The 27,223-nt window shown below is 37.1% G+C and overlaps 2 protein-coding genes across 3 annotated transcripts; both read left to right on the forward strand.

Annotated features, from left to right (window-relative positions):
- The first annotated feature begins 318 nt into the window (after nt 1-318).
- On the forward strand, nt 319-8,111 carry LOC105045391 (asparagine--tRNA ligase, cytoplasmic 1). The gene is made up of 6 exons (XM_010923654.4): nt 319-945; nt 4,177-4,767; nt 5,054-5,304; nt 5,394-5,523; nt 5,805-5,863; nt 7,719-8,111. The coding sequence occupies exons 1-6, from the start codon at nt 433-435 to the stop codon at nt 7,900-7,902; spliced, it is 1,728 nt and encodes a 575-aa protein (XP_010921956.1). The 5' UTR covers nt 319-432; the 3' UTR covers nt 7,903-8,111.
- A 2,871-nt stretch (nt 8,112-10,982) lies between these two features.
- On the forward strand, nt 10,983-26,872 carry LOC105045388 (uncharacterized). 2 transcript variants are annotated; one of them, XM_010923651.4, is made up of 10 exons: nt 10,989-11,170; nt 12,356-12,425; nt 14,188-14,325; nt 19,200-19,263; nt 19,361-19,442; nt 21,663-21,747; nt 24,167-24,223; nt 25,242-25,358; nt 25,964-26,034; nt 26,396-26,872. In XM_010923651.4, the coding sequence occupies exons 1-10, from the start codon at nt 11,067-11,069 to the stop codon at nt 26,772-26,774; spliced, it is 1,167 nt and encodes a 388-aa protein (XP_010921953.1). In that variant the 5' UTR covers nt 10,989-11,066; the 3' UTR covers nt 26,775-26,872. The 2 variants fall into 2 exon arrangements, with proteins under 2 accessions (XP_073114168.1, XP_010921953.1); XM_073258067.1 differs by lacking the exon at nt 14,188-14,325 and having other exon boundaries at nt 10,983-11,170.
- Nucleotides 26,873-27,223: the final 351 nt, after the last annotated feature.

Consider the following 27,223-nt stretch of genomic DNA (forward strand, 5'->3'; position numbering starts at 1 on the left):
CCGTGAGCCCTTAAGTGTAAAAAAAAAAAAAAAAAAAAAATTTAATAAAATAGGAAAACCATAGGATACCTATATATATATATATATATATATATATATATATATATATATATATATATATATATATATATCTTTTATATTATTTTCTTCCTGCAGAAATGAAATTTGAAGTCATGCGCTCTAGACCCCGGCCCAACTTTAAGATAACCCAAGATCCCGATTTGCTTCAGCGCGCACCATCGCTCCAACAACGTATTTCGCTGGACACGAGAAGGAATCCTATCCCTTGATCTCCTAACCGTACCCAAAAGAGCGGCAATCTAGCCGCCCGGATACTAACAATACGAAACCCTAGCCGAATTCGAAGTCTCCAAACCCCGCCCCCTCCATTTCCTTACCCTCATCCAACCTCTTCGCCGGAAGGCCGAACCGATGCCGGGGGACGACGCCACGGCCGGCCCCGCTGCCGCTGATCCGCCGGTCGCAGAGATGGCGGCGGCCTCCCTTGCCCCCGCCGCCCACCCGGTACTGGAGCCATCGCGCCACCGCACCTTCATTAAATCGATCGTCGGCGGTAGCGCCACGGTGGAGGAGCTGGTGGGGCGGAAAGTGGTGGTCGGCGGGTGGGTGAAGACGGGGAGGGAGCAAGGGAAAGGCACGTTCGCGTTCCTGGAGCTCAACGATGGTTCCTGCCTCGCGAATCTCCAGGTCATCGTGGACGCCGAGGTATTCCCGCTGTCGCATCTCGTGGCCACGGGGACGTCCGTTCTTGTGGAGGGCGTTCTCAAGAAGCCCCCCGAGGGGACAAAGCAGAGCGTTGAGCTCAAGGTGGAGCAGGTCCTCGAGGTGGGGCCGGTGGATCCCAGCAAGTATCCGCTGCCCAAGACTAGGCTCACACTCGAGTTTCTCCGGGACTTCGTCCACCTCCGAGCCCGCACCAATACGGTACAAAAAAGTTCTAATTTTGAATTTGTTTTTAATGTGAGAGATAGGTATATCACTATTCTAAAGTGTTTGAATAGTGAAGATGGGTGGCTTTTGAATTGTTAGATTTGGATCTCGTTTACAATTTAACATATTAAAACCGGGTACTTTTTTTTTTTAGATTTGAAATATTTTAAGTGGAACGTGGTGGCTAATTCGCGTGATGAAATCATAAGTTGAATCCTCATGTCAATGACGATGAGATTATGAAGAAATTTATTAGTCTAAGATGATAGTGTAAACAGTATGTTTAAGGAACAAGGGAGATGATGAATAGTGACATGCGTTTTGTGATTGATTGTTAACACTTATCCAGGATTCTGCTTCTCAATCTTTGATCTTTATGTTTGTAGCTCTCAAAATCCATAGCCATGTTAACTTTCTCATTTAATCATCACTCTATCTGACTGCAAGACATCTTTTATGAATGCAAAGTTGTTTGTTCTGGTCAACTCCATATTATCTAAGTGTCTTTGTGATCCTCGCATCGAGCGATTCGATATTCTCGATCCAGATCCAGATCCTCACCTCTAGAGATTTCTAACGATAATGTTGATATTATTTTCTGCATGTAAATCACAAGCTAACTTCTATGTCTTTTTTTACCTTTGATGCTCTTGAAGATATTCTGGAATTTTCATCCCATCAAAATGTCCCAAGTATGATGTTATGATCTGTTAGTTTATTTCGTTGCTTTTCACCTGCTTCAACCAGGAATAGGCACTCAATGGTTCTTTTCTGCTATATTTCCTTCTCCTTAAAAATTTACAGAAAACTATATTTAACATTATTGTCCTTCCCATTTTGCAGGGTCATTGCAGTTTCTTATAGTGGGCATATTTTTAAATCTAAAGATATTTGATGTGACCTTTAAGAGTAGGGATGGCAACAATAGGGTGCCTGCAAATTTTGCCCTACCCATATCCGAATCCGTTTAAAATCTAACTACCCGAATCCGTCCCAAACCCGATTACGAAATCAGCTACAAATCCCAAACCCATCCCATTTAAAATTGGTATACCCATCGGGTACCCGAACCCATCCGAGCCAAAGAAAATCCTTTGATCAAAATTTCCCAAATCCTACAAAATATCATGCTTCTTCTACCAAAATTAAGCTCTCAAAACCTCAGGGGACCAACTCACACCACCACAACTCCAACAAAATCCCATCCCAGAACCTAAGAAACCCTTCGATCTCCCTCATGTACTCTCCTTTCCCATAGATCTCTAATGTAAGAGAATGAAGTGAAAAGAAAAAGAAGCGAAATGAAAAAAAAATGATCAATCTATGTGGGAAAAGCTCTTACCTTTCAAATTTTCCTGATTTCCTTTGTTTTCCTTGATTTTTCCTTTGTGTTCCCCTGGTATTTCCTCTGTTTTTTGGCCTCAGGGGTCTCAATCAGGTGGGAGGCTTGGAACCTAAGAGACCCCTCCCATCTCTCTCAAGTGCTCTTCTTTCCCATGGATCTCCAAAGAAAGAGGATGAAATGAAAAAAACAAGGAGAGAAAAGAAAAAAAAAGATCAATCCATGTGGGAAAAGGTCTTACCTTTCAATTCCTTCCTCTTTTCCTTTATTTTCCTTGATATTTCCTTTCTTTTCTCCTAGTTTTGCCTCTGTTTTTTCCATCCTGAAGAATCTCAATCAGGTGGGAGGCTTGGAGCGGACAATAGAGAAGCTTAGAAGTTGGCTAGTGTTAGGGTTTTATAATCACATGCAAGCGGGTTCGGACAGTAGGTACCCGAGAGGTAAATCCCAAACCAGTCCCCATTGGATTTTAGTTTTAAGTCCCAAATCCGTCCCAAATCCTATTAGGGTATACTAAACGGATCTTATTAGGGTTTGGGACGGGTCAGATATCCAGAAATATCCGTCCGACTGCCATCCCTATTTAGGAGATTGGAAAGCTTGGGGCCTATTTGCTTGTTGTAACCCTATATTTTGAAGTTCTTGATGAGGTGGGAGGTGACCTTTGAAGTGCTCAACAATATTAAAAGTTAAAAGGGACTCAAGACGCCCCAAGACCTTGCAAATCCAAAATTTTTTAGCATAGCAGAACTCACCTTGAGGTGGATCTCATTATCCCTAAGGTTGCATTTGGTGCATTGTCAGGCAATCTTGGAAGGTAATGTGGATTACCTTCAAGATAGATTGCCATCATTAAATTGTGAGTAATGTTGATTACTGTGTTTGGTGCACGCAGGTAATGTTGCAATAAAATTACTGAAAATTTTAATTGACATATTTGGTATGACAATCAAATTATCGGTAATGTGAAATCAAATTTTCAAAATACCTCTAATAATTTTATCTTATTGCTTTTCTTTTTCTTTGATGAGAAGTGGCGGGAGTGGGGTGTAGTGGTGGTGCAAAGAAGTGGCGGGCCAGAGGGTGTGGAGAACCGTGGGCACTAGGGGGTGGGGAGGGATGGTTGAATGGGTGCGTGTGGAGCTATGGGGGTGGTGGGGACTAGCGCGGAAGAGCCGTGGGGTGGGGGACGAGGGCGGAGGAGCTATGGGCAAGCAGAGAGAGATGGAGGAGCCACGGGTAGGGGGGGTGTGTGGAGGGGGGTGGGGGAGAGTTGGGTGATGGATTTTGTATGATTTTTTTGAGGGATAATTTTATCTAAAATTTTTATTGCAATATTACCAAAAAAATGTTAATCTAGATAGCTACTCCTCTCCAAGATAATCCAGATTGCTTCATAGGGGACAATCTGGATTGTCAAAGCAATCTGGATTACTACCCAAAAAGCATACCAAATGCAGTAATCTAGTGGGCCTACTTTAAATTGACAGCAATTTGGATAGATTGTCAGCTATCAAATGCAACCTAAGGGAATGTTTGGTTCATCATGGGTGGTCGGAATTGAAGGCTGTTAGGTGCCTGCAGTGACTTTGAACTGCCTCCAGCTGAAATCGCTTTGACATATTTCTGGGAAGTCAAGGCATAAATTGGGAGCTTCAATTATCCCTTGTGTGATACCAAACAAGTGGAACTCACTTCCTGATCTGAATCTCTTTCACTTATGACGTACTGTTACATTCTTGTGTCTCTAGAAATCCAATTTATTTCAGATGCTGGGAAAATAAAGCAAGACTGCCAATTTCTTTATGTCTTCTATGTGCTTCTTTAATTTTTTTTGACTGCAAGATTTATTATATTAGATTTACATCTTGTAATTTTTGCAGATATCAGCAGTTGAACGAATTAGAGACGAGTTGGCTTATGCAACCCACACATTTTTCCGTCAAAATGGGTTTCGCTATGTGCATACTCCTATAATTACTACGAGTGATTGTGAGGGAGCTGGTGAAATGTTTCAAGTTACAACACTGTTTAGTGATGCTGAAAAGGTGGAGAAAGAGTTGAAGCAAAACCCTCCACCATCAGAATCTGAGATTGAGGCTGCTAAGCTTCTCGTGAAGGAGAAAGGAGAGGCTGTTGCACGTCTAAAATCATCAAGAGCAAGCAAGGAAGAGATCAGTGCTTCTGTGTCTGAACTCACAAAGGCAAAGGAAAGTCTAGCAAAACTGGAAGAGAGATTTATGATGAAACCTGGGATTCCTCAGAAGGATGGGAGGATTGATTATGCTCGTGATTTTTTTGGGCGTCAAGCTTTTCTTACCGTATCTGGCCAACTTCAGGTTGAGACTTATGCTTGTGCCCTAGGTAATGTATATACATTTGGACCAACTTTTCGAGCTGAACACTCCCACACTTCACGACATTTAGCAGAATTTTGGATGGTTGAGCCAGAGATAGCATTTGCAAATTTGGAGGTACCGGCTATTGTTTTCATTTTTTTTAAAATATTTTTTCATTCTAGCTAGTGGTGTGTATGGCCTTGACCTTGTGTATTCTTGGCTCCCTATGCAATAATTGGCAACTTACAGAAAGTGGTTTTTTAAACCTTATTATTATTATTATTGTCATGATATTATTATGATTATGATAAAGTTGTTGTCTTTGTAGAGTTTGTTTAGAATGGATAACATCATTGTCCAGCTTGGGTTTTAAACTTCTAGGTCCCAAATTGGAGTTCATCAAAATTTAGATGTATTGCAGGATGACATGAATTATGCAGAGAACTATGTAAAATTTCTCTGCCAATGGTTACTTGACCATTGTCGCGAAGATATGGAATTCATGGTGAAGCAGTTTGATAAGACAGCTATAGACCGTCTGAAGCTTGTTTCTTCAACTCCATTTGTGCGAATTTCATATACAAAGGCTGTGCAGCTTTTAGAAAATGTAACAGACAAGAAGTTTGAAAACAAGGTAGAATGGGGAATGGATTTAGCATCCGAGCATGAAAGGTATGCTATTCTTGTATCTTGAAGTAACTTTTGTGATCATTTTTCTTGGATTCTTTACATTTGGTTGAATGCTCTGTTCAATCATGAAGGTACCTGACAGAGGTGATATTTAAGAAGCCGGTCATTGTCTATAATTATCCTAAAGGGATAAAAGCATTTTATATGAGGCTTAATGATGATAAGAAGACAGTAGCAGCTATGGATGTGCTCGTGCCCAAGGTATGGTGTTATCTAGTTTTCTTTTGGTTGAGAAAAAGGTGTAATTCTTTCCCCATCAGATGGTTAATCTACTTATAGCATTTCCTGGTGAAATCTCTTTAGACTCATTTCTAATTTGATTATTTTAACTAATATCCCTTTGTTTGCATATAAGTTGTTTACATTTTGATTTACGAAGAATTGAAACCTTCATGGGATAGCGTGGCTGAGTATTTGCATTTTGATTATAATGTGTAATCACATGGCATGTAAAACTTAACCTATTCATCTTTGTTTCCTAGGTCGGTGAGCTGATTGGGGGAAGCCAAAGGGAGGAACGCTTAGAGGTTCTTGTAGACAGGTATGTTGATATCAACTTGTTGAAATTTATTATTTTTGTAGGATCTTGTTGCATGACAGCATCAAGATGGATATAGAAAATGGGCATGCCACTTATATAAGAATCACCTTTGTAGTCTTTTCCATATTTTGGTTAGTGTCAGTGTTACATTTATTATTGCACTCTTTGGTTATTTGTTCAATGAACTTTGTTGTTGTTCAAGGGTTCATTTAGATGGTGTACCTCTGAGAGACTGTCATGTAGGCATCTTGTGGCTGGGTCTAAGACATAGCATTTTAAGAGCTTGAGAGGCATGGTGTGATGGGATACAAATGATAGTCTTGCAGATTCACTTGCCTTGTTCATGACAAGGGACACATACATTAGATGCTTGTGAGCACTTTCCTCCACCTTCACTAGGGCCAACAAGTTACATAACCGATGAAGAAGACAGGCAATGAATGTTTCTTTGTTATAAGTCAAAGCATCAAACAGATTACCTTTTAGCTTAAGAGAATCTGTATAACCTGGGAGGGCATCTGTATTTTGCTGAAACATGGAATTTTGCTTGCACGAAACCCATGTGTTGAGTCTTATTGAGTTTCTTTGTTTAGTAGAGTATGTGGATTCAGTTTTTTTTTTTTTTTTAGTTTTGTTTAGAGGATATGAAATTCAAATTAGTGCCTATAAGAAAGATATGGAAGAACTCACGTTTGATGATTGATGCTTTGAAAAATGGATAGGCTGTTAGAAGGGGTGGATCTGTAGGCTTAAAGAGCTGCTACTTCCAAGGCAACATTACAATTGGACCCTATGTGGATGACCTTTTTAATGAGTGCCCATGTTCTATTAGGAGGGGATGGCAGCTATCTGGCTAAAGAAGATAAAAGATGGGAAAGAAGAATGAGATTGGATCATATTGGGATCATGTGTAGCAACTAATCTTTTCAATTTTTCAGTATCCTGCTCTCTCCTATCATGAGTAAACAAGGATGATTAAACTCCTTTTATCTTTTCTTACCCCCTAAAATTCAGGATGTGCTGTAGGGAAGACCCTTCCCTCTTCCCATACTCAAACCCTTGGAGTGCAGGATTAGTGAATGGTTTTCACAATATAAATGGTCAAGTCAAGGATGCAACTTTAGAATTATATGCAGAAACAAAATACAGATTTTCCTTTTTTAAATTTCACCTTTTCTATCATCTCTTTTCAAGTACAAGCCAAGGATTCTCCTCTTGGACCATGACTTCAGGTCCTGAAGAAATTTCATTAGAAACTGAAATTATTTCAGAGTTGAGGCAATTTTGTCAGGTTGAACGGAGAATTAGTTGCCAGAAAATATTTTCTGAATTCGAGCTGTTGCCCGGAGATGCATAGCTATGCTCTTGATACTGTGGACTCTTTTTGGGCTAACAACCAGCCATTCTAAAGTGGTGGTTTGAGACTGTAAGATGTTGCTGTTACTGTTCTTTAGGGATTGGTTTTAGCTACCTTCCTGATCTGGTTAGGCTGACAGGAAGTACTTGAACTATTGACTTGCTTCAACTCTTGGTTGCATGCTCCAATCCCAGCATGTTAGGTTGCTGGGTGATGTCCTGTTGGCTTTCTGCTTGCTGTCATTCTCCTGCTGCACTTTTTTTATTTCATATGTAAACTATATGTTGACTTGCTTCTGTTTTGCCTCACAAAGTTCCTCTCTTCATGTATCCCCTCTTTTTCATTCCTAACCAAAGCCTCTGTAGGAATAGAAACTTTATTTATGAAATTATGCTGCAAAGTTTTTGCATATATTTAAGATTGGTTGGATTACTTAGTGCTATATGCTGTAACAGTTTGCCCGTGAAGAATAATGCTAAACAATTTTTTTCCTCACAGAATACGAGAGGCGGGATTGCCTCTCGAGCCATATGAGTGGTATCTTGATCTCCGCCGCTATGGGACTGTCAAGCACAGTGGATTTGGTTTGGGCTTTGAACGAATGATTCTCTTTGCTACTGGCCTCGAGAACATTAGAGATGTGATCCCTTTCCCAAGGTACCCAGGGAGGGCTGATCTTTGAATTTCTGTTATTGTTTCCTGTACCAGGATGATGAATGGGTGTGATCCAATATATAGTTAATTACAGCATTACTTGGTATTTACATTTGAATTAGGGCATCACGGTTATAGAATTAAGAAGTTGATCTCAAGAATGGATGTTTTGACTGTTTCTGTCATTGTAATGACTCATTTGGATGATTTTTGAGTGATACATGAGTATTGTTAAAATATTGAACAGGCACAGATGAATCTTTACATGGCGACAAAAAGTTTGCCTCATTCAATCTTCCAGAATCTCTCTTTTGGTTGATCTAGGAAGTTAGTATCTTTCGGGGGTGCTTTGACAGCATGAACTTAAAACTTGGTTCCAGTTGCTTTGGCAGGCTGATGAATAAGAAAATTTGAGTGCATTTGTTAGATGTGTCGTGAACCCTAACACAGTGGAACATTCTGCCTTCACATTGGCTTGTATCTGAAAACATGATTACCGGCTGCCCTTCATCCTACTGTAGATCTCTCTTTGACTTCACGAACATCATTCCATTCTGCGCGTTTGCTGTAGGGAAGTGGCGAATCTCACTTTTCTGATGCTGGAGATCGTCTCATTCTGATTGGTGACAAAAGTAAACAAACTGAGATCACTATGGTTGTCTGGGTGATGAGAAGGGAAAAAACTGAAGCCCGGAGACATCAATAAGTGATCTGTACCTCTAAAATGGTGTAGGTTAGCAGTAGCTCTAATGCTTCTTTTTCTTTTTTTTCTTTTTTTTTTTTTTTTTGAAATTAAGGGGCTATGCTTTATAATATGAAAAATTATTAAAAAAAAAAAATTCAAAATGGCTTTTTCATACGGTCGAGCACTTGGTGTTCCTTTACATGCTTGGATTCCTTGTAGTATCTTCACTGGATCCTTGGAGGACCTTCGTGGTTATGTCCCGCGCTTTGGCGTCATAGGTACACTTTAGGTTGGACGGTGTAAAGGTTTTTTTTTTTTTTTTTTTTCCAATCGAACGGCGAAGAATACCAGGTAAAACTAAGAGCGAACATGAAGGCAGCCCATGGCATCAGATTGCACTGATGTGGCCAATTCATCAGGAAGATTTGATGCTTCACGGAAGTCACCATTTGAGTACCTCCCACTGAGCGAATCAGCTGGATTATTGGCTTCTCTAAATGTAAGCATTGCCTCAAAGGAAGCTAGCCTGGAAGAAACAACCTGGATATCTTAAAGAAGTAGATGCGAAAAACCTATGGATGTACCTTCTCTGATCCCTCAAGGCAATCCAAGGCAATAGAGACGCCTTCCAAGGCAATCCTGATACGATCTAGAATAAAGAAAGCATAGGCGAATCCTTCTCAATCGACTCGAAGTTCAACAAGTGCAATCCTAATAGCTAGAAAACTCTTTGATCCTGCATGAACAATCTTGCCGGGATGATTCCTCATGATGAGACCCCCTGCAAGTTCTTCTTTAAAGGAACCATGGCAATTGATCTTCACCAAGCCATGGGAATGGGATACCCATTTAACCAACGAGGGAGCTTGAGAGCGTAAACTACTGACGCTGCAAATACCCCAGAGCCACTGGTACGATGGAGTCGGGCTTGATGTTACTTCCTGGCATTCCTAAGCCATTCGCATGGTCAGATTAGCTATGTGCAAGGGATGATTATTTGGGTTTTGAAAAATCCTTTCATTCCTGGAGGACCAAAGGATCCATCCACCATATACGATGGTTGCTTGGATATCATCAGGTCTACCAGAGGAGAAGCGAGATATTAAAGAGTTCAAAGAGTCAAAATTCATACGGATGCATCATCTTACACCAATAAGATGCCATCAGTTTTTCACGGTATAGCACTCCAACAAGATGTGTTCTAAAGTCTCCTCTAAACCATACTGATCACAGTTTGCTGTTTGGGCACCGAGTAAACCCCTCTGGATAAGCAAAGCATTGCAAGGAATTCTTCTCCGAAGAATCCTCCACCAGAAGCCGAACCGTTGGAGCTACCAGCACCCTCTATACAGAAGAGAATAAGGGAGTCATAGAAGAGTCGAAGTCCTGGTTGATTAGCTTGTTGATATCCTTACTTTCATGAATATGGATCCAGCTCTGTACCTAGCCAAATTCTACAAAGATCATCCTTGGGATAGCCAGTGATAAGAATTCATGATAGATCTCAGGTGGGAAAAGACTGTGTCATGAGTCCTCATTCCAAGAGCAATTATTAGTAATAAAACATGAGAGTCACAGATCTGCATGAATATCATCCATATCCATAGGAATTGAGCATCTATCTAGTGGAACATTGGTAAGCTAAGGATCACAAAGAGAGTGTTTTTTTTTTTTTTTTGGTAGAATCACAAAGAAAGTTGATCTCGCTCTCATTGCCCTACTGCAATTGAAATTCATGTCGGATAACCCATGCCACCTTATTTCGAAATACTTGCTGCCTTTTTACCATGAGTGTGGTTCTCCTAAAGAGACCACTTTGGACCACATGGATGACTTATTAGGTACCAGATTAATGGCAACTTTTGCAAACACTGCATACCACCTTGAGCTCTGGGCTGGCAAATGACTTTCAGAAATAAAAATGTTTAGTTGAAGGGGGTTGGAGTCTGAAATAAAAATAGAAATTGATAATTTATATCCTAAATATTTGATTGGGAGGAGTCCAACAGAATTGGATGGTCCAATCCCAATTCTTCCATAAAGATTCAAATCCATTTTAATTTCGATTCTAACCACGAATGAAATATTTTAAGGGTCATAGCTATTCTAATTCGTTTCGATTCTGATTCAAATTTTGATTGCAAACCAAACACTTCTTAAACATAATTTTTTCTTCTTTTTTTCATGTCTGAGAAAAAAGATTTGGACAATCTCTCCACTTTGTTAACGATAGAATCCGGTTTACACAATTTGTATACATGCACATAATCAGGTCAAATTTGGAATTTTTAGGTACGTATTTGTTAGACCCAAGTCTTAGTCAATGAATATGCTGAACGTAAGTTTAGAATACAAACCAAATCCAATAAATTATTGAATCCCTTTTCGGATCCAAACTCGAGCTTTTGGGTCGGGTTCACATCCGATTAGCGGGCTACCGTCTCAATGAATACCATTGCCCGTAGGCAGCGTCGAGGGCCTGTCCGGACGCTGTCGTTCTCGCAGGCATGGAGGATGCCGGAACCCACGACGCTTGTAGCCCCGACCTGCTTTACCTAAAGTCGTCTTTCCTGGCCATGGAGCCCGCAGATTACTTCATCTCCTTAGCCAGGTTCCCTTCTTCCATCCTCATCTTCTCCTTCCCACCTGTTCATCGGACTTTCTTTCGTTTTCTTCTCTTTTGAAATTTGAATTTCGTATGTCTTTGTTAGCAAATTTATTTTGGTTGGTTTGATAACTTCAGTTAGTATGTAGTTTGGGATATGTTCGGTGTGCGGTGTTTGTCCACCAGCTGTTTGAAGAAAAGAAGCAACGAAACACGTTGCCGTTTTGTTTTTTGCTTCTGAGGAATAGGACCAACGTGGCGAGCCTTTGGTTTATGCCTGGGAGGACAAGAAGTCCTAATAAAGGACATTTGTTATTGGATTACACGGACCGTGTGCTTAAAATTATTTAAGTGCTGATAAAATTTCTATCTCTGCTTGGAGTTCTACATCTCAAAACTCACGATATTTAACCTTTCTTGCCTCAAGCTGAGGATCGTGTACCCATTGAAGTATTGATCTTCCTGTTTTAGTGTCCCAACGTGGCACAAGTTTCTTTTTTCTGTTTCCATTTTGCCCTTCCTACAGAGACAAAAGTAGCCATGTCTCAAATGCATTACATTCTACAAATTATTACCTTTTTCTTTTTTTCTTTTTTTTTTTGAGAAAAACATTACATAGTATTACTAAAGGCCACATGTTCTTGTGTGATTAGCTTCTCCAAATCCTTTCTCAAAACTTATTGTGTCTTTTGTTTCCTATTTATTGGCCCATTGGCTCAAATCTAATTCTAGGAAGTCTTAATTTTTTGTTGCACATGTTCATATCAGCCTTGTTGGATTTCAACTAATTTATCCTTGATTGGTGCAATACCTATAATAGAGATGAGTGCGGAGTAAAAATTGAGAATCATGAAGTTCCTAAAAGTAATCATTTTCTAATTTAGGATCGATTATTCATAAGAAAGGGGAGATTGAAGAGGATGCTATTTCTAGGATTAAAGTACGGCAGTTAAAATGGAGAAGTGCAACTGAGGTATCATGCGATCATAGGATATTTGTCAAGTTGAATGGAAAATTTTATAGGATAGGCATACGACTAGCTGTGCTTTATAGTATAGTAAAATTTGACTCAATTTACTAATTTAAATTTCATATAGCACTAATGCCTTACTCTGCTAGATTCAAAGCTGTCTTCATTTCAATTTTATTCCAAAATTTTTTTCACAATCTTAATTTTCTTTTCTTTCTTAGACAATCTGATGGAGGATCTATTACGGAAAGGGTTCAAACTTTCATTTTGGAGCATTGTATAAATAGTATTGTAAGTATTCTCCCTATCCTATGCATTTTACTAAACTCTCAGCATAAAATGTTGACACTTAGCACATAATTTTGGAATGTCTTGTTTAATTGTACATGAGTAAGTAATGGCACTTAACACATCAAGTGCCAAGGAAGATTGAGCAGTAGTATTTGGACAATTCTAATAGTTTCACATTTTTTTATGTTTTAAATATAATAAAAGTCAAGTTATAGCTTTTCTACTACAAACTACAAAGTACCATCAACTAGTTCACTTCATATAACATTCAATTTATTCAAAATGTATATTTATTTGTTTTCGTGGGGATTTTCATGTTAAACTTCTAATACTAAGAGTTGGATTTTTGGCATGCCTTGATGCCACCCATGCTAAGTTTCTAGATATTCAAGATTTTTATTAGACTATAATGCTTAAATGCTTACTGCATTGTATTATATTAGGTATGCTTTTTGCATCTGTGTCCTAAATTTTTGATAAGCTGGTTTCCTTTTTAGCATAGATCTTGTATTGGATATGCATCCCTCTTGATTTCTCCTTATCATAATATGTCATATCTGAGAAATTCTTGGCATATTTGAAGTGATTACTTGGCCTGGTTGTTACTGGAAGTCATGGAGTCAAAATGCTTTATCGTGCTTGATTAATTCTTTACTTCCAACTGTTTTTCTTTTTTGCATGGAACTGTTCTATTCCGAGTCCTTTACCTAAATAATTAAAAAAAAAATTATTTACAAAAATAATATAGTTTTTAACTTATTTACCAAACTAATGCAAATCCTATAAAACGCCATTCAAAATTGCGTTTTATAGTGTCTACGTCACCACCCCTTTTCCATCCTTTTTTCACGTGGACGACGAAAAAATAAAAAAATAAAAAAATAAACTCGCCATTTCATATGGCATTTTCCTTATCATAATATGTCATATCTGAGAAATTCTTGGCATATTTGAAGTGATTACTTGGCCTGGTTGTTACTGGAAGTCATGGAGTCAACATGCTTTATCGTGCTTGATTAATTCTTTACTTCCAACTGTTTTTCTTTTTTGCATGGAACTGTTCTATTCCTGTATATTTTCTTCACCTTTTGTAGGTGGAGTAATGCTTTTGTTCCTGTATCAGCAGTTTCTGTTTATAAATTTATTGAACAAATGCAAGTTTTAGGGTGAATATTCATGAGAACAGCCAAGAACAGGTATCCTGGTTAAGCATGCATCGCTTGTCTTAAATTAAACTATCTCATGTTAATACAGGACATTTCACCAGTCAAGTACAATCAGATTGATATTCTACATTGGTGTGTGCTGATGGTATAATATATGAATGTAGCATTAGCTACTGGAACATATATGGCAACTTTGTGTTGTAAATGTAATCCAAAACACGTGATATGAGCATATAATTCCATAGGTTATGGGCATTTAAGTACTGGTGGATCATTTGTTTTGACTTCAGAGTATTGTGAGCTGAAGTACCTTCCCATTACAATTTACAATCTCAAGTAAGTTGTAATGTATAAATTGTAATGTATTCATAGTATAATGAGGTAAGAAAATAGGTTTGATAAGCCTGACATTAAGTTGTTTGAAAATTTTGTTATATTCTGAAAACATTCTTTATTATCTTTAATTCTTATGTGTTGAAATTCTACCTAAGCCTCACTCTTGATCATTTATCTTGGAGTTAGTAGATTATGTTCCATCTCTTCACGAATCATTCTTTTGGATGTCCTAATGTTGATTTATGGCATCTCATATGCAGGAGGACAAGGGAACTGCATGTAACCTAACATATATGAAAAATATTCTTAAAAAGGTTATTACCGCTGCTGAATCAACCCATGATGTTGTGGTGGAGGGCTTGTATGAACAATTAGCTTATTATCTGACTTCACATATGGTAAATAGTCAGACTGCTTTTTTCCCCCACTTTTAGTTCCTTTCAGATAGTCACATATCATATCTCCAAGCAAACTAATGTTTAGTAATTAATCTTTTGATAATGTAGTAACATGTAGTTAGGGTCAAAAGATGAGCCAAAATATTACTTCTACGATGTATGTTATCTAGATTATAAGTAGATTGCATCATTCAGTGAAGTTTATTAGTTTTCCAACATTTTATAATTCTTAATGTAGTCATAGGCGGTGCTTATGCTGCAAATCCAGTGAATTTCTTATTTGCTTCTTTTTTAATAGTTTATCATTTTTATGAATTTTTCTTTCATTGTACTTTTCAAGATATGAGCACTCAGTTGATATCTAACATTATTTTCAATCAGTAACTCATGATACACTAATGAACTTGGGAAGTACAAAGCGAGTTAAATGTTAATAAAATATTATCTTATGAATTATATATTACTTAGTACATCAGAGCATGATATATTGAATTGCTCAGGATGTTGGGAAATAAAGTAGGTTTAAGAAAAGAAGTTAAATGTAGCAGAAATGAGAATGTCAAGATGGTTGTGTGGCCAAACTAGGAACAATGGCATGAGATATGAGTACATTATAGGTGCATTATGAGTTGCCAAACTGAGGACAAGGTGATGGAGAATCAATTTAAATGGTATGGGCATGCAAAATGAAAAAATTGAGGGGGATTTAATAACTAGGGTCATTTTAATTTACATCGAAGGATGTATGTGGATAATAGTTATGGAAAAGTTCAAGAAAAACTTGAAATAGCCTTAGAGATACCTCTAAACAGGAGGATATATAAATCGAACCTAAGAATATTTGTTGGCAAAGTGTTCCTAATTTCCTATACGGGCCCACCTCTTAGAACTTCCCCCTCTTCTTCCTAAATTCTTCAACAAGTACCCTTACTTATGACATAGATTAAATTTCCATACGTGTTGCTTGGTACAGACCAATGTGTACCATGCTAGTGGCTTTGCCAATTACTCTGTTAGTCCTTGGCACGTTGTAGTGCTAGTGAATGCTAATGAGTGCAAAGCACTAGCATGGAACATCATCACACGGTGATTATAGTTCCAGTGGTTGGCTGGCATGCCAGCAATATTCAATACTTCAATTCTTGCACACTGAAGTCTTTTCAAACTATTAGAATTATGCTTATTTAATAAGCCCTTATATAGGAAGGACATATTTAGTATATCTCTAAACTTAGTATATTTCTAAATATGGTATGTACTTGCTTTCCAAGTATGTACTTTTTTTTTATGTTCTTGTTTCTCATCTATTTAAAGAGATGGGATCTCATTAATGAATTCAATTTCTTTGAGCTTTTCTTTTCAACATGGTATCAGAGTCAAGTTGCTGCACCCTTTCCACAACCCTAGCCCTCCGCCGCCCCTCCTTCCATAACAGGCCGCAGCAGCTCTTCCTAGCCGCAGTAGCCCTCTCGCATCACCCCTAGCCGCAGCAGCCCACGTCGCAACCCCTCCTCTTCACCGGCAACCTTCAAAATCCTACCTGCCTCCTCTCTTCTCAAAGCCTTTTAAATCATCGCTGCCGCCACTTCCCATCTCCTCGTCAGCCTTCTTCATCATCCTCTTCCTCCATCGTTAGAGATCTCTGGCGATGGTTGCCTCTGGTTCTTGCTGGAACTCTAGCCACCGTCTAGGATTTTGGATTCTTGTCCTTACTAGATCCTTACTAGTGCAGTCCTAAAATCAATCTATTCACGCTATAGCAGTCCATCCTTTGCCATCTTGGAGGTCAGATTAATTTTTCTGCTTGCTGTTTACTGAAATCTGCTTGTGATTCTACCATATTGGTTGAGGGATCTTCTGTGCATCTCGAGGAGCAATTTGTCTTTGGATAAATCAACATAGGTTCCTTTATTATGCCATGCAAAAGTCCTTTGGATGTCTTTCTAGCTATCTACTAATCACGGAAGCAGTACAGTATCCGTGATTTCTCTAGCTGCCGTGTAAATGTATCCTTCCTTCCCTCTTTTACTATCTGGCTGTTTGATTATTTTTGTCCTCCTCTCTGGCTGCTATGGTGTCGTTAAATCATGACAACAAACAATGTTCGACACCTCTAACTTTCGATTCTGATGCTACGACAAGGAATCTAATGGCGAGTACAATAAAGCTCAATGGTACTAACTACCTTTTGTGGGCTCAATCGTTCAAACTGTTTATTGGTGTCTAATGAAAGATGCAACACCTGACTGAAGATCTTCAAAATTTCAAAGATCCTATCTATGACGACTGGCTGGCTAGTGACTGTTGTGTTATATCATGGTTGTTGAATAGCACGGAGAAAAAGGTTAGTACTGATGTCATGTTCTTGAAGATAGCTAAACAAATCTGGGACACCCTCAAAGAGATGCTGTGATGAACATTACCATTATAATACCATTCACTCCATCATCCGAGCAGTTAGCTGATATTTTGACCAAGTCTCTATCTTTTGGTGTTTTCAACTCTATATGTAACAAGCTGGGATGTTTGATATATATGCTCCAGCTTGAGGGGAAGTGTTAGAAGTATACTTATTTGATAAGTCCTCATATAGGAAGGACATATTTAATATGTCTCTAAATTTAGTATATATGTAAACATGGTATGTACTTGCTTTCCAAGTATGTACTTCTTTTCTTATGTAATTGTTTCTCATCTATTTAAAGAGATGGGATCTCATTAATGAATTGAATTCTTTTTGAGCTTTTCTTTTTAACACAAACCTATGTTGTAAATGCCTACACCTAAATTAACTCTCTGTCGCTTTATCCTTAATTGATGTGAGTCATGTGACTCATAGAGTTCGTCTATTTTACTCATCATTTCTCTACCCTTTTTAGTTTCACCATCTGTCCATCTTAATATTCTCATTTTTAATTTTACAACATCAACTTGTTTTCTTGGATCCTCCTTAGAAGCTCACATTTTGTGTCAAGCAACATAGTAGATTGTATTGTCACCCGTAAAGCTTTCTAGCAAATTGCTGATTGAAGGGTCAACCACATAATTCCCTAGAAGCAACTCTCTGGTTCATCCAGTCAGCTTGATTGTTGAACATAATAATTAAGGCTGTAATTTGGACTGTGTTTTAAGGATCATAACACGTTCAAGGATGATTATTGCAGTACCCTCGGCTTTGAGGCATCCACATGTGCAGCGGTTAACCTTGAAGTCAGGGATTTGGGGTCTAGATAATGAAAAGGCTTATGAAATGTTTCTAAGGGATTTATGATCTCAAAACTGTGTTATATGCGCTGATTTCTGCAATTATGCACAGATTTTTAGTGATTCTGATGAATGTAAAGCATGGGGGCATGGTGGAAGAGTTTTTGGGATTAATAATGGATGGAAAGACTTTTAAAGACTTTGAGGATCAAAATTATGCATGACATGTTGCAAATAAGTCCAATTATAATCATACTTAAGCTCAAGTTTTTAACTATGAAAGAGGATAGAAGTATAATGATAATGTAGAGGGAAAGGGGATTCAAAAGAGAGAGAGAAAGAGAGATAAAATGAAGAGGAGAATAAGAGAATTGTAGAGGAGGACAACAAAACCTTCACATACCTTTTTCTTTTAGTTGAGGTTTTAATTACTAGTAGAATGGCAGGGCATCCCACTATCCCAAGCAAGATCTGCAATCGTAGTGCCAAGTATCATACTAGTGTGTTACGGTATAGTCTGTATAATATGGTATGCATCCCATACCGAGACCCTTTTTTTCTCACTTTTTATGATGGAATCGCTTGAAATTGGATGACATGTGCTATACAATATGGTACCCATCCCAGTTTGGGGTGGTACTTGGCGGTACAGTTTCGTTCAAATCATTATGGGTCGGTACGCAGCCTATGCTAACCTGATTAATTTTTTCATATTGATTCTGACCTCGTACAATGTGGTACACTCCAAACCAGGCAATTCGGGGTGGTATGGCAAACCCTAATCCTGAATGTCCAGACAAGGTGAGGCAGGAAATGGACAAGGATGGGATAATACATCCACCATCTCAAGTGTTGGTACGGGAGGTGCTTGTTCCATAGAAAAACCAAAACATCCCTGTCCCATGGTATTTAAACCCTTGCTTTCAATTAACTCAAGATAGACCTTCAAAAGAGATAATTGCAACATTTATGAAGACTTGAAAGTTGAAACCTTAATGACACTGAATTTTGAACTCTAACTATATAAATTCTAAGGATCAATTAAAGCATAAAAAAGAAACACTAAGAGGCTCAATAACCCCAATTAATTACTATGAAAATACCATGTATAGTTTACCATTAGAATATAATATGCCCACCATGGAAGCTACAGCGACTGGATGCTAAAGACTCTAAACATCGCCCAAACTCTTCCTCAAAATGGGGAACTTTAGGATCCTTTTACCCACTGAAAGTATGGGCTGTCAGATGAAATTTAGAGCTCTAGTGCACATTGATCTTGTGCTTTGGCTCGGATATGAACCCAAAGAGTGCTTCCGCATATGGCAGCACAGTTTGTTTAGAATTTAAAGTACTTTACCCATCAGTGCTCAATGTAATTGGACTAATGTGGATGTATAAGCATGGGCTTGGCTATCATGGTATATATAGTGCAGTAACCAACAATACATTTAAAATGCTAAAATTTTCATTCTTGGGTATAAAGTATACATTCAGTTTAGCTGTTAATTTGTAAAACTAGGCCAGCTTCTGCAACTTCAGGTGACTAGTTTGAAGAATGGGTTATTTTTGTTGGCGTGTAAACAAAAGCTGTTAACATCATTGTAATCAAAACACAGTGTATGATTTTTTTAAAAAAGTTACTGACATTTTTTTTTTTCAATTTATAGGATGATGACTTGCTGATCGAGAAGAATAGAATCTACAGGCAGATTTCTTTTCTTTGCTCCAGTGGTAAGTTATAATTTTAAAATTGGTTCTTTTATGTTATTTACTCCAATTGACTATTGCTGTTTTTGTTGCTAGATGTATAAGTTTTATATTTCCACAGGTCATGACGATAAATGTTTGAATTCAATGAACTTAGTAGTTCCACTGCAATGTTCTCTCAATATGCTTGAAGGAGATACTGGGTATGATATTGCTCTTTTTTTCTTGTTTGTGTGCAATTGCTATAGCTGGTATGTTTAGGCATTGGTAAAGATCTATATCTACGTTCAAATGATTCAAAAAATTTCGTACTTAATTATTAAGCATAGGGAGAGTTGAACTGTGATGTGCTTATGAAAGATGGGAGTAAGTGGGTGGAAATGGGATTCTTGGAAAGAGACTGAGGACGTGAAGCTCGTTGTCTTCCCAACTAGTGCATATTGAAGATCACTAATTTTTTTAAAATTAAAATTAGAAAAAAATAAATATCCACTTTTAAATATATTTTCACCTGTCTGATTTTACAGTATTGTATCTAAATATTAAGCCAAGCTTTAATTAGAAATACATGTCCTCAAGAATTTTATGTATTTTTCCTATGTTGATATAAAAGACTTACAAGTTCATATGTTGTTATTTTTCTTGGATGTTCCAGTTTTAGGGTCTACAAAAGCTCTGGTTGATTGATTGTGCATGCTTAAATTATATCTAATGAGGGAGATAGCCCTAGTCTCATTATAACTTTTTTTGGCAGAACGTGGAAGTCCTAATTTTGTTTGAAAATTCATGGTTGAATTAGATAAGATCCTTGAAGTGTTACTCCAAGCATAGTTTATGTAGTATCTATTGTTTTTAGGAGGAAACCCATTTGTTGGGAGTACAAAACTAAAGAAACATTTATGTTGAATTTTTTTTGAGAAATTTAACTATTTGTATTTCTTAAATTAGATTTTGGATCATCCTTGATCTGTCTTGTGTGATTAAAGAATTTGAAGAATTATATTTATGCTTAGTGTTGGTTTACCATGGATGCATTGCAAACACAAGCTTTTCTTAAGATCCAAAATTGGTAGTGTCTCTAAATAATGTTTATTTAAACCTGAATCTGTTATGTAGAAATAGGATTTGTTAGTTTCTCAAAACCAATCTATCTTGCGCAAAGCCATGCACATTTCACTTGAGTCTATAAATTTCTCGTGGCATGCAAAAATTTCAAAAAAGAAAAATCTAGGTGTCTGATATATTTGATTGCAAACTACATTGTTTTGTCCTTTCATTCTTTTTGAACTGCATTTGTATTTAATAGGAACTAGAAAAGATTTTCGTGAAGCCTTTATCTTAACTTGTGACCTTAACTGACATGTGCTATGATGTACCTATCTATCAGATTTTTGAATCAAGATGGGCCCTTTGGAGATTGAAGTTTGAAAACATGTTCCAAAATGGCTCTTGTCCTAACATAGCTTTCAATATGTTGGCGTTAAATTACCGGCCAAGGTAGCTTTGAACAAAAGATGGATTTGGCATCGAACCTTAAAAGGGTAGTTATTAGGTAAGGGGCCTCCCTTATTGCTGAGCTTAATTTGATGCAATTATGGAGCATCCTCCAAGGTTTCCTCAGACATCAGAAGAAGCTAGATTGAGATTGGTAAAGGCAATGTTTAATATCATGAATTGTATTAATCTCTGAAGCATTGATTAAAAGCTAAAGAGACAAATTGAAACACAATTCACAAGGGTTAGAAAGATCTATATCGGCTTACTCTACTAACTTATTTGCTTTTGTTATGGATGTGCCCTCTCAAAATTGCTTGTTTTTAGCAATGAATATATTGACATTCAATTTCAGTATTGCTATTAGAGAATAAGTAAACGATGTTAAGGTTCAAATTTTATATACTTATCAATGTTTTGTGCAATATGGATGGCTACTATTGCACACAATTGGATTTCATCGAGTTGCACTAAACCATTCCTAGAATGACTAATCAGAGATGAAAAATATGAGCAAGGGATTCTAGGTATAGATTTAGATACTTAGATCTATGCATTGATGTTTGCGCAAATTAAACACACTGTAGCTGACGCTGCTTTGAACCCAATTGACCTGAATTTTGTAGTGAAAAATAATAGAATACAAACCAAACTTGACCTAGTTTGAAAATTTTAAAATTTAGAACTGTGTTTGCCATTTCCTAATGGAGTCAATTTTAGGCAGAAAACACAAATTCACTTGCTAGTGTAAGTTTGGATTCAGAAAATTCTCTACCAGTATGATCCATTTGTATGGTTTTGTGTTGCCTTATATTTTGCTATCTACATTATGTAATTATAGTTTGGTACAGACATTTATTTAAATTAGTGGCAGTCCATCCTTGAAAAATTATGGTTGCTTTCTGGTTCTTATCTCTTTTATTTGGTAGGTGTGCTCTTTGGCCCTCAAGTCTTTTCTTGTCGGAGCTGATACTTTCTTATCCAATGACTTTTTCCAATAAATTTTGCTTTGAGGTAAAGCAAACATTTAGATATTTTATCCTCCTTTTTTTTTGTTTTACCTAATTGGCTTTTTTCTATATTGCAAATTATTGTGGCTAGATTACTATCCAGATTTTTACCGTACCCACCTTAAAACATAGTGGATCATACACTAGAGTTGACCATAAAAAGGAGCAATAGACTATAGTTGATTCATCAATCAGGGGGAAGAGTCGTTTTCATAGTATGAACTGAATGTGAGAGGATGATTCTAGGTCAAGGTCTTGAATCCAAAGAACAAGTTGCATATGCTATAAGCACAAGATTATTATTGAGAATGAGCTTTGGGAGGCTACATTAACCATATTTGGTACTAGTAGCTGTACCTAGTTTTGAAGGCTGCAAGGAAAATAACTAAAATGCAATCTATTCATTGGACCAACTCTCATTCAACATCATTGATTATATATTAAAGTCCTCAAATATGACGCAAACATAGATCTTGAAGCTGATGATGGAGTTTGGTGGTTAGGTGAAGTACTTAACAAAAAATGAAAAGCAATAAAGTGACAAAGCTGCAAGGTGTATCATCATGTAAGGTCAAGCTGTGGGTTGCAATACAAATCCAGATGTAGATGATGCCAACATTAATGATTCTGCTATGGTCTTTCACATGGCTAAAATATCTCATACTAAGCAAGCATGAAGAGTGGAAACAGTTAGTCTCAAGGAACCCCATGTATTATGGTAGTAATGATGCCTATTGACATAAAAAGGTCTAATGCTTGTGCTAAGTAAAGGTGATTAGTTTATGGTTATTATGTATGAAAAACAAAAGATAAGTATGTGACCTTTTGCACTATATTCAGCTAAGAACAGAGTTACCTTGATCTCTGAGGAAGTTCTAGATTACCAGGGCTGCTCAATTGTATACTGAAGGACATGGTTGATCTTGGAACATAGATGAGTTTTCTTAAATGGATTATTCTTGTATATATCAGCCATCAGCGCACAATATCAAACAAAATTTACTGGTGCAAATTTACATAAGTTGTAAACAACTATGTACGCTCCATGCAAAATTTGCTGAGTAAACACATTTTTGTTGTGTATTTTTTCCTCTAGTCTGTGAAACTGCCTTATCGTCATGAACAAAGATGTCTGTACCAATCAAACTATATATTCAAGTCAGAAAGTCAAGTTATGCATATCCATCAGCTTTTATATTTATGTTAATTAAATGTATTGCATATACAGTGCAGGGAACTCGTACTAAGAATATAGATCAGCATAAAAGGCAAGGTCTACACAGAAGGAAAATTTAATATTCAACTGATTTTTCTTTTAAGATGAAATGGTTGCAGACTTGCAGATGACATGAAAATTAGATCTACAAGAGAAAATAAGAATATCCTATGACCTTCTCACAGCTCAATTTGATAGTGTTGTAACCACACCAGTAGTGGAGAAACAATATTTTTGAATACACGAGTATAATTAATAGCAACTGCATCAGCACTAGATATGGACAATAATACATGGATGAAGTTAATGTGGTACTTAAAAACAATACTTCTGCCATCTCCTCCATTCCCCTAGCTTAAAATCATTGAGGGATACATTTTGTATTATTCTGTGCAATTATAAACTTCTTGAAGAAGTTTACCTTTCGAAACTAAAGTAACTAAGAGAGAGATAAGGTGTTAGATTGATCCGAGGCTCTGAGCTTAGTGCTAGAAAAATGAGTTATAGTTGATTTGTATACTTGGTTTGATTTTGAAATTCCAATGTTGATCATCTAGATGGCATGCCAATTGCCTGTAAAAAGAGCTGTAATTATGGCAGCATGAGCCCTGTTGTTGTTAGAATGCCTTGATAATAGTGATGGCATGGTCTAATAGTTACCTTCAGCCATTAAGGAAGAAACATAATTCCTTTCTTGGGGGCTTTCATCAAAAATTCAGTAACCAACTAAACTAATCAATGTTAAGAAAAAGTGCAATAATTTGTAGGAACAACCAAACAACAGATTAGGGCATAATAGATGATGTAAACAGTTGTGATAGATATGACATAAACTGTTCTAGTAGAAGAAATTTACGGCCGTTGACATTTGACAGTATACTGATGCAGGCCTTGATCGGTTGATCAGTATGGCAATAGACCATGCAAGAGAAAAAGAAGGCCATAGCACCTAAAAGATGACTGAGAGGCATACTTGAAGTTTAAGCTGATTGCCAAGGGACATTGAACATTATTAGCTGTGTCAAAATTAATTCTAGCTCTTATTTATTAGTGTTCTTAGATTTGAACAAACAACTTACATTCCCTTCGTGTCATTTCCTTTACTAAAACCTGCAGAATTACTCAACCACCAGTTATTTTGTTTGAGATTTATTATTTTCTTGATTGTTGTTTTTTGGAAATAACGTGCTGTTCTGTAATCCAACAGGTTGGTTCTGGTGTCGGGTTGGTTGGTGTTATTCTCAAACATGTTGGAGCATCCAAGGTATGATATTGCCATATCTTTTATCCAAAAATTCCAGTTATTCGTAGGGGCTAGTCCCTATAAAGGTAATCTTAGTTCTCTTTGTTTTGATTCTCTCTCTCTCTCTCTCTGTGTGTGTGTGTGCTTAGATGGGTTTCATTTTTGTTTGTGGTTGTTGATGATTATGCAGTGCATATATGAAGTTGAATGATTGTATATTTGTGTACGTATATTTGTTAATGTTTGTAAGGACATACAAACCTGTGAAGCAAACACCTTTCTGCCACATATTATTCAAAACAAGTTGAATACTTTTTTTTTTTTTGGCCTTTTGCGCTTCAAGAGGTGTGTCAAGATTTTTTTCCTATGAAATCTTTCTTCATGGCTAACAGATTGCGCTGCAGCGTATTATAGATGGTAGAGAGGTACTGGTTTGACCCTTGATTCTTAGGCGTAAATTGATTGGAAAAAAATTCTAGGATGGAATATTTTTCTGACAGTATGAAGGAAATTATAACATCTCAGGAGGTTTGCATCTTTATTTTGATTTGCAGTAGTATTCGTTATTTTGATTCTGAATGGAACCATAATGCAGATTGCTATTTACCACCGGTTGATCAAAATTTCAAATGTTTTAAGAGTTTAACCTGAAGTTAAAAAGGGTTCAGTTTTTTCCACTAACCGCATTTTGTTCTAGACTATGGTGTTATTGTAGTTATGAGTGTTACAGTGTATTTTCCACAATGTGTAAAAGAACTCTGGCAATTTTACTTACTGACTACAGTTACTGTATCTTTAGCCTTAACATTGTTTCTTTAGATGTTCAGTGTATTTATGAAGGCTGCTACCTGAAATATACTGTCTGTGTAAAGGTTAACATAGAATTTAGCCCCATTGATCCACATAATGTTGTTCCTAGTTCCCATCTCATTTCAGATGGTCCCATATTTTGATGAACATCAATATTGTAACCTTTGGTAATTATTTTGATGGCATATGATCTTGCAATATTTTACTTATGTTGAGAAGTTCAATGCAGGTTATCCTTTCTGATGGTGACATGTCAACTCTGGAAAACATGAAGCTTAATCTGGAATTGAACCATTTGGCTTCTGAAACCATGGCATCACAGAGAATATGTGAAAATCCAAACATGGTGAGTCATATTGTTGATTAACATATTATATTTCTGTTATGTAGTATAGCCTAATATTGTAGGTTCAGATGTATTTATTTCATGAGTTCATCTTAGCCTGATGTCTTTCATTACTTTTGAGAAGGGGTTGGGCTTTCAGTCTTGTTTGGAAATACTGCATGAGAGTGCTTTTTCTCGTGTGCTTTTTCTCGTAAGATATAATTTTTCAGGTTTCTAGACCTAACTAAAATGTTTTGACAGTATTGTTTTCTGTAAAATTATTTGGTCATCTGCACAAGTGCACATTATATCTGTAACCACTGAACCATCACCATCTGTTGCCAATTGCTCAGTCAAGGGCCAAACCTGTCATTTCTTCCGGTGTAACTTTGAAAGTTCAACTTTAGTGTTTCTTCAAAGTGCAATTACATGTTTGGTGGTGCGTACAAGCACAGGCGACCGTTTTCTATTGCCTATAGACAAGACAGAGGAATGTTAAGAATTACATGTCTTAGTGTATCATGCATCTTATAATTTTTCAGGAGACAGAATAGTTTATGTATATAGCATTGAGATTATATGTTTCTAGATGACTTACTGAGATTCACCTAAATTGTAATGACCAGGTTGAGTGTAAACATTTGCCATGGGAATCGGCCTCTGAAAGTGAGCTTCAAACCTACCACCCTGACATAGTGTGAGCATCTCCCATACCCCTCTTTTCTTTTATTTTCTTTGCTCCCTCAATTATGCACGAAAATGAGCTGGAGTTTCATTAGTTCATCTCCACTTTCATGATCTAATATTATTTTGTTAGTGTAAATATTAGATAAATAAATTAGTCATCACCTCTTATCAGATGTCTGATTATGTTTGGAATGGTTTACCAAGCCCAAATTTAATACAGGTGATAATCCACTTAATGGATTCCTTTTCCCTAGCAATTATCAGTACTTGCAAGCCACATAGGCTGCTTTTGGCACCACGTTTACTTAGATCATCAAGTCATTTCATTTATATTCACCACATATTTTCTTTCTTCAAATTTCATACTGCAGCTTGGGTGCAGATATAATCTATGATCCGCTGTATGTGCCACATCTTATTCGAGTGCTTTCAGTCCTTTTGAGGCCACTGAAATTTTGCTCATCCGAACGAAAAGCAGGTGACTTAAGCTGCTACAGATGTACTCGAACCACAGAAGATATGAATGGTGATAATTCACCGAATGAGGCAAAGGAAGCTCCAAATGCATATATAGCTGCAGTCATCCGGAACATGGAGACATTTAATTACTTTCTCAAACTAGCTGCTGAAGCTTCTCTCTCTGTTCTTGATGTAACTGCGACAATGAAACCAAAAAACTTGCTACCATACATGTTGTCATATGACCGATCTAGTGTACATCTTTACCAAGTGTCATTTTCATGCATTTGAGATTTTGATATTATCCATTAAACGATGTAGAAACTTTCCTATCTGTTTTCTTAAGGAGAACAAGAAAATGCCAAGTGTCGTCGAAGCATGTCTACAAATTGGTTGATATTCTAACCATGCTGAAAGTCTGACTGGGGAGGAACACACAGGTATGAACTTTATTATGAGATATGAAAGTCGTGGGATTTTTGCTATTGGGAAGATTTGGTCCCAACTTGGTAGAGTCAACAGCCAAACACCTAAGGAGATCCTTTAGACTATATGATAAGCTGATGAAAACTGGAGCTTGGTGTTCATCATCTATGGGGTCTTCCAAAAGTAACTCAGTGAATCTAACACAGAAGAATAATTTTGCAGCGTTGCATGCATCAGTCATGTTGCTGCAAGGAAGAAAACGAGACTTTTTTAAAAGCTATTTACTACCATAAGTGTTGAATCATGATTCTCAA

This window comes from Elaeis guineensis, chromosome 5 (assembly GCF_000442705.2).
Source record: "Elaeis guineensis isolate ETL-2024a chromosome 5, EG11, whole genome shotgun sequence".
NCBI lineage: Eukaryota > Viridiplantae > Streptophyta > Magnoliopsida > Arecales > Arecaceae > Elaeis > Elaeis guineensis.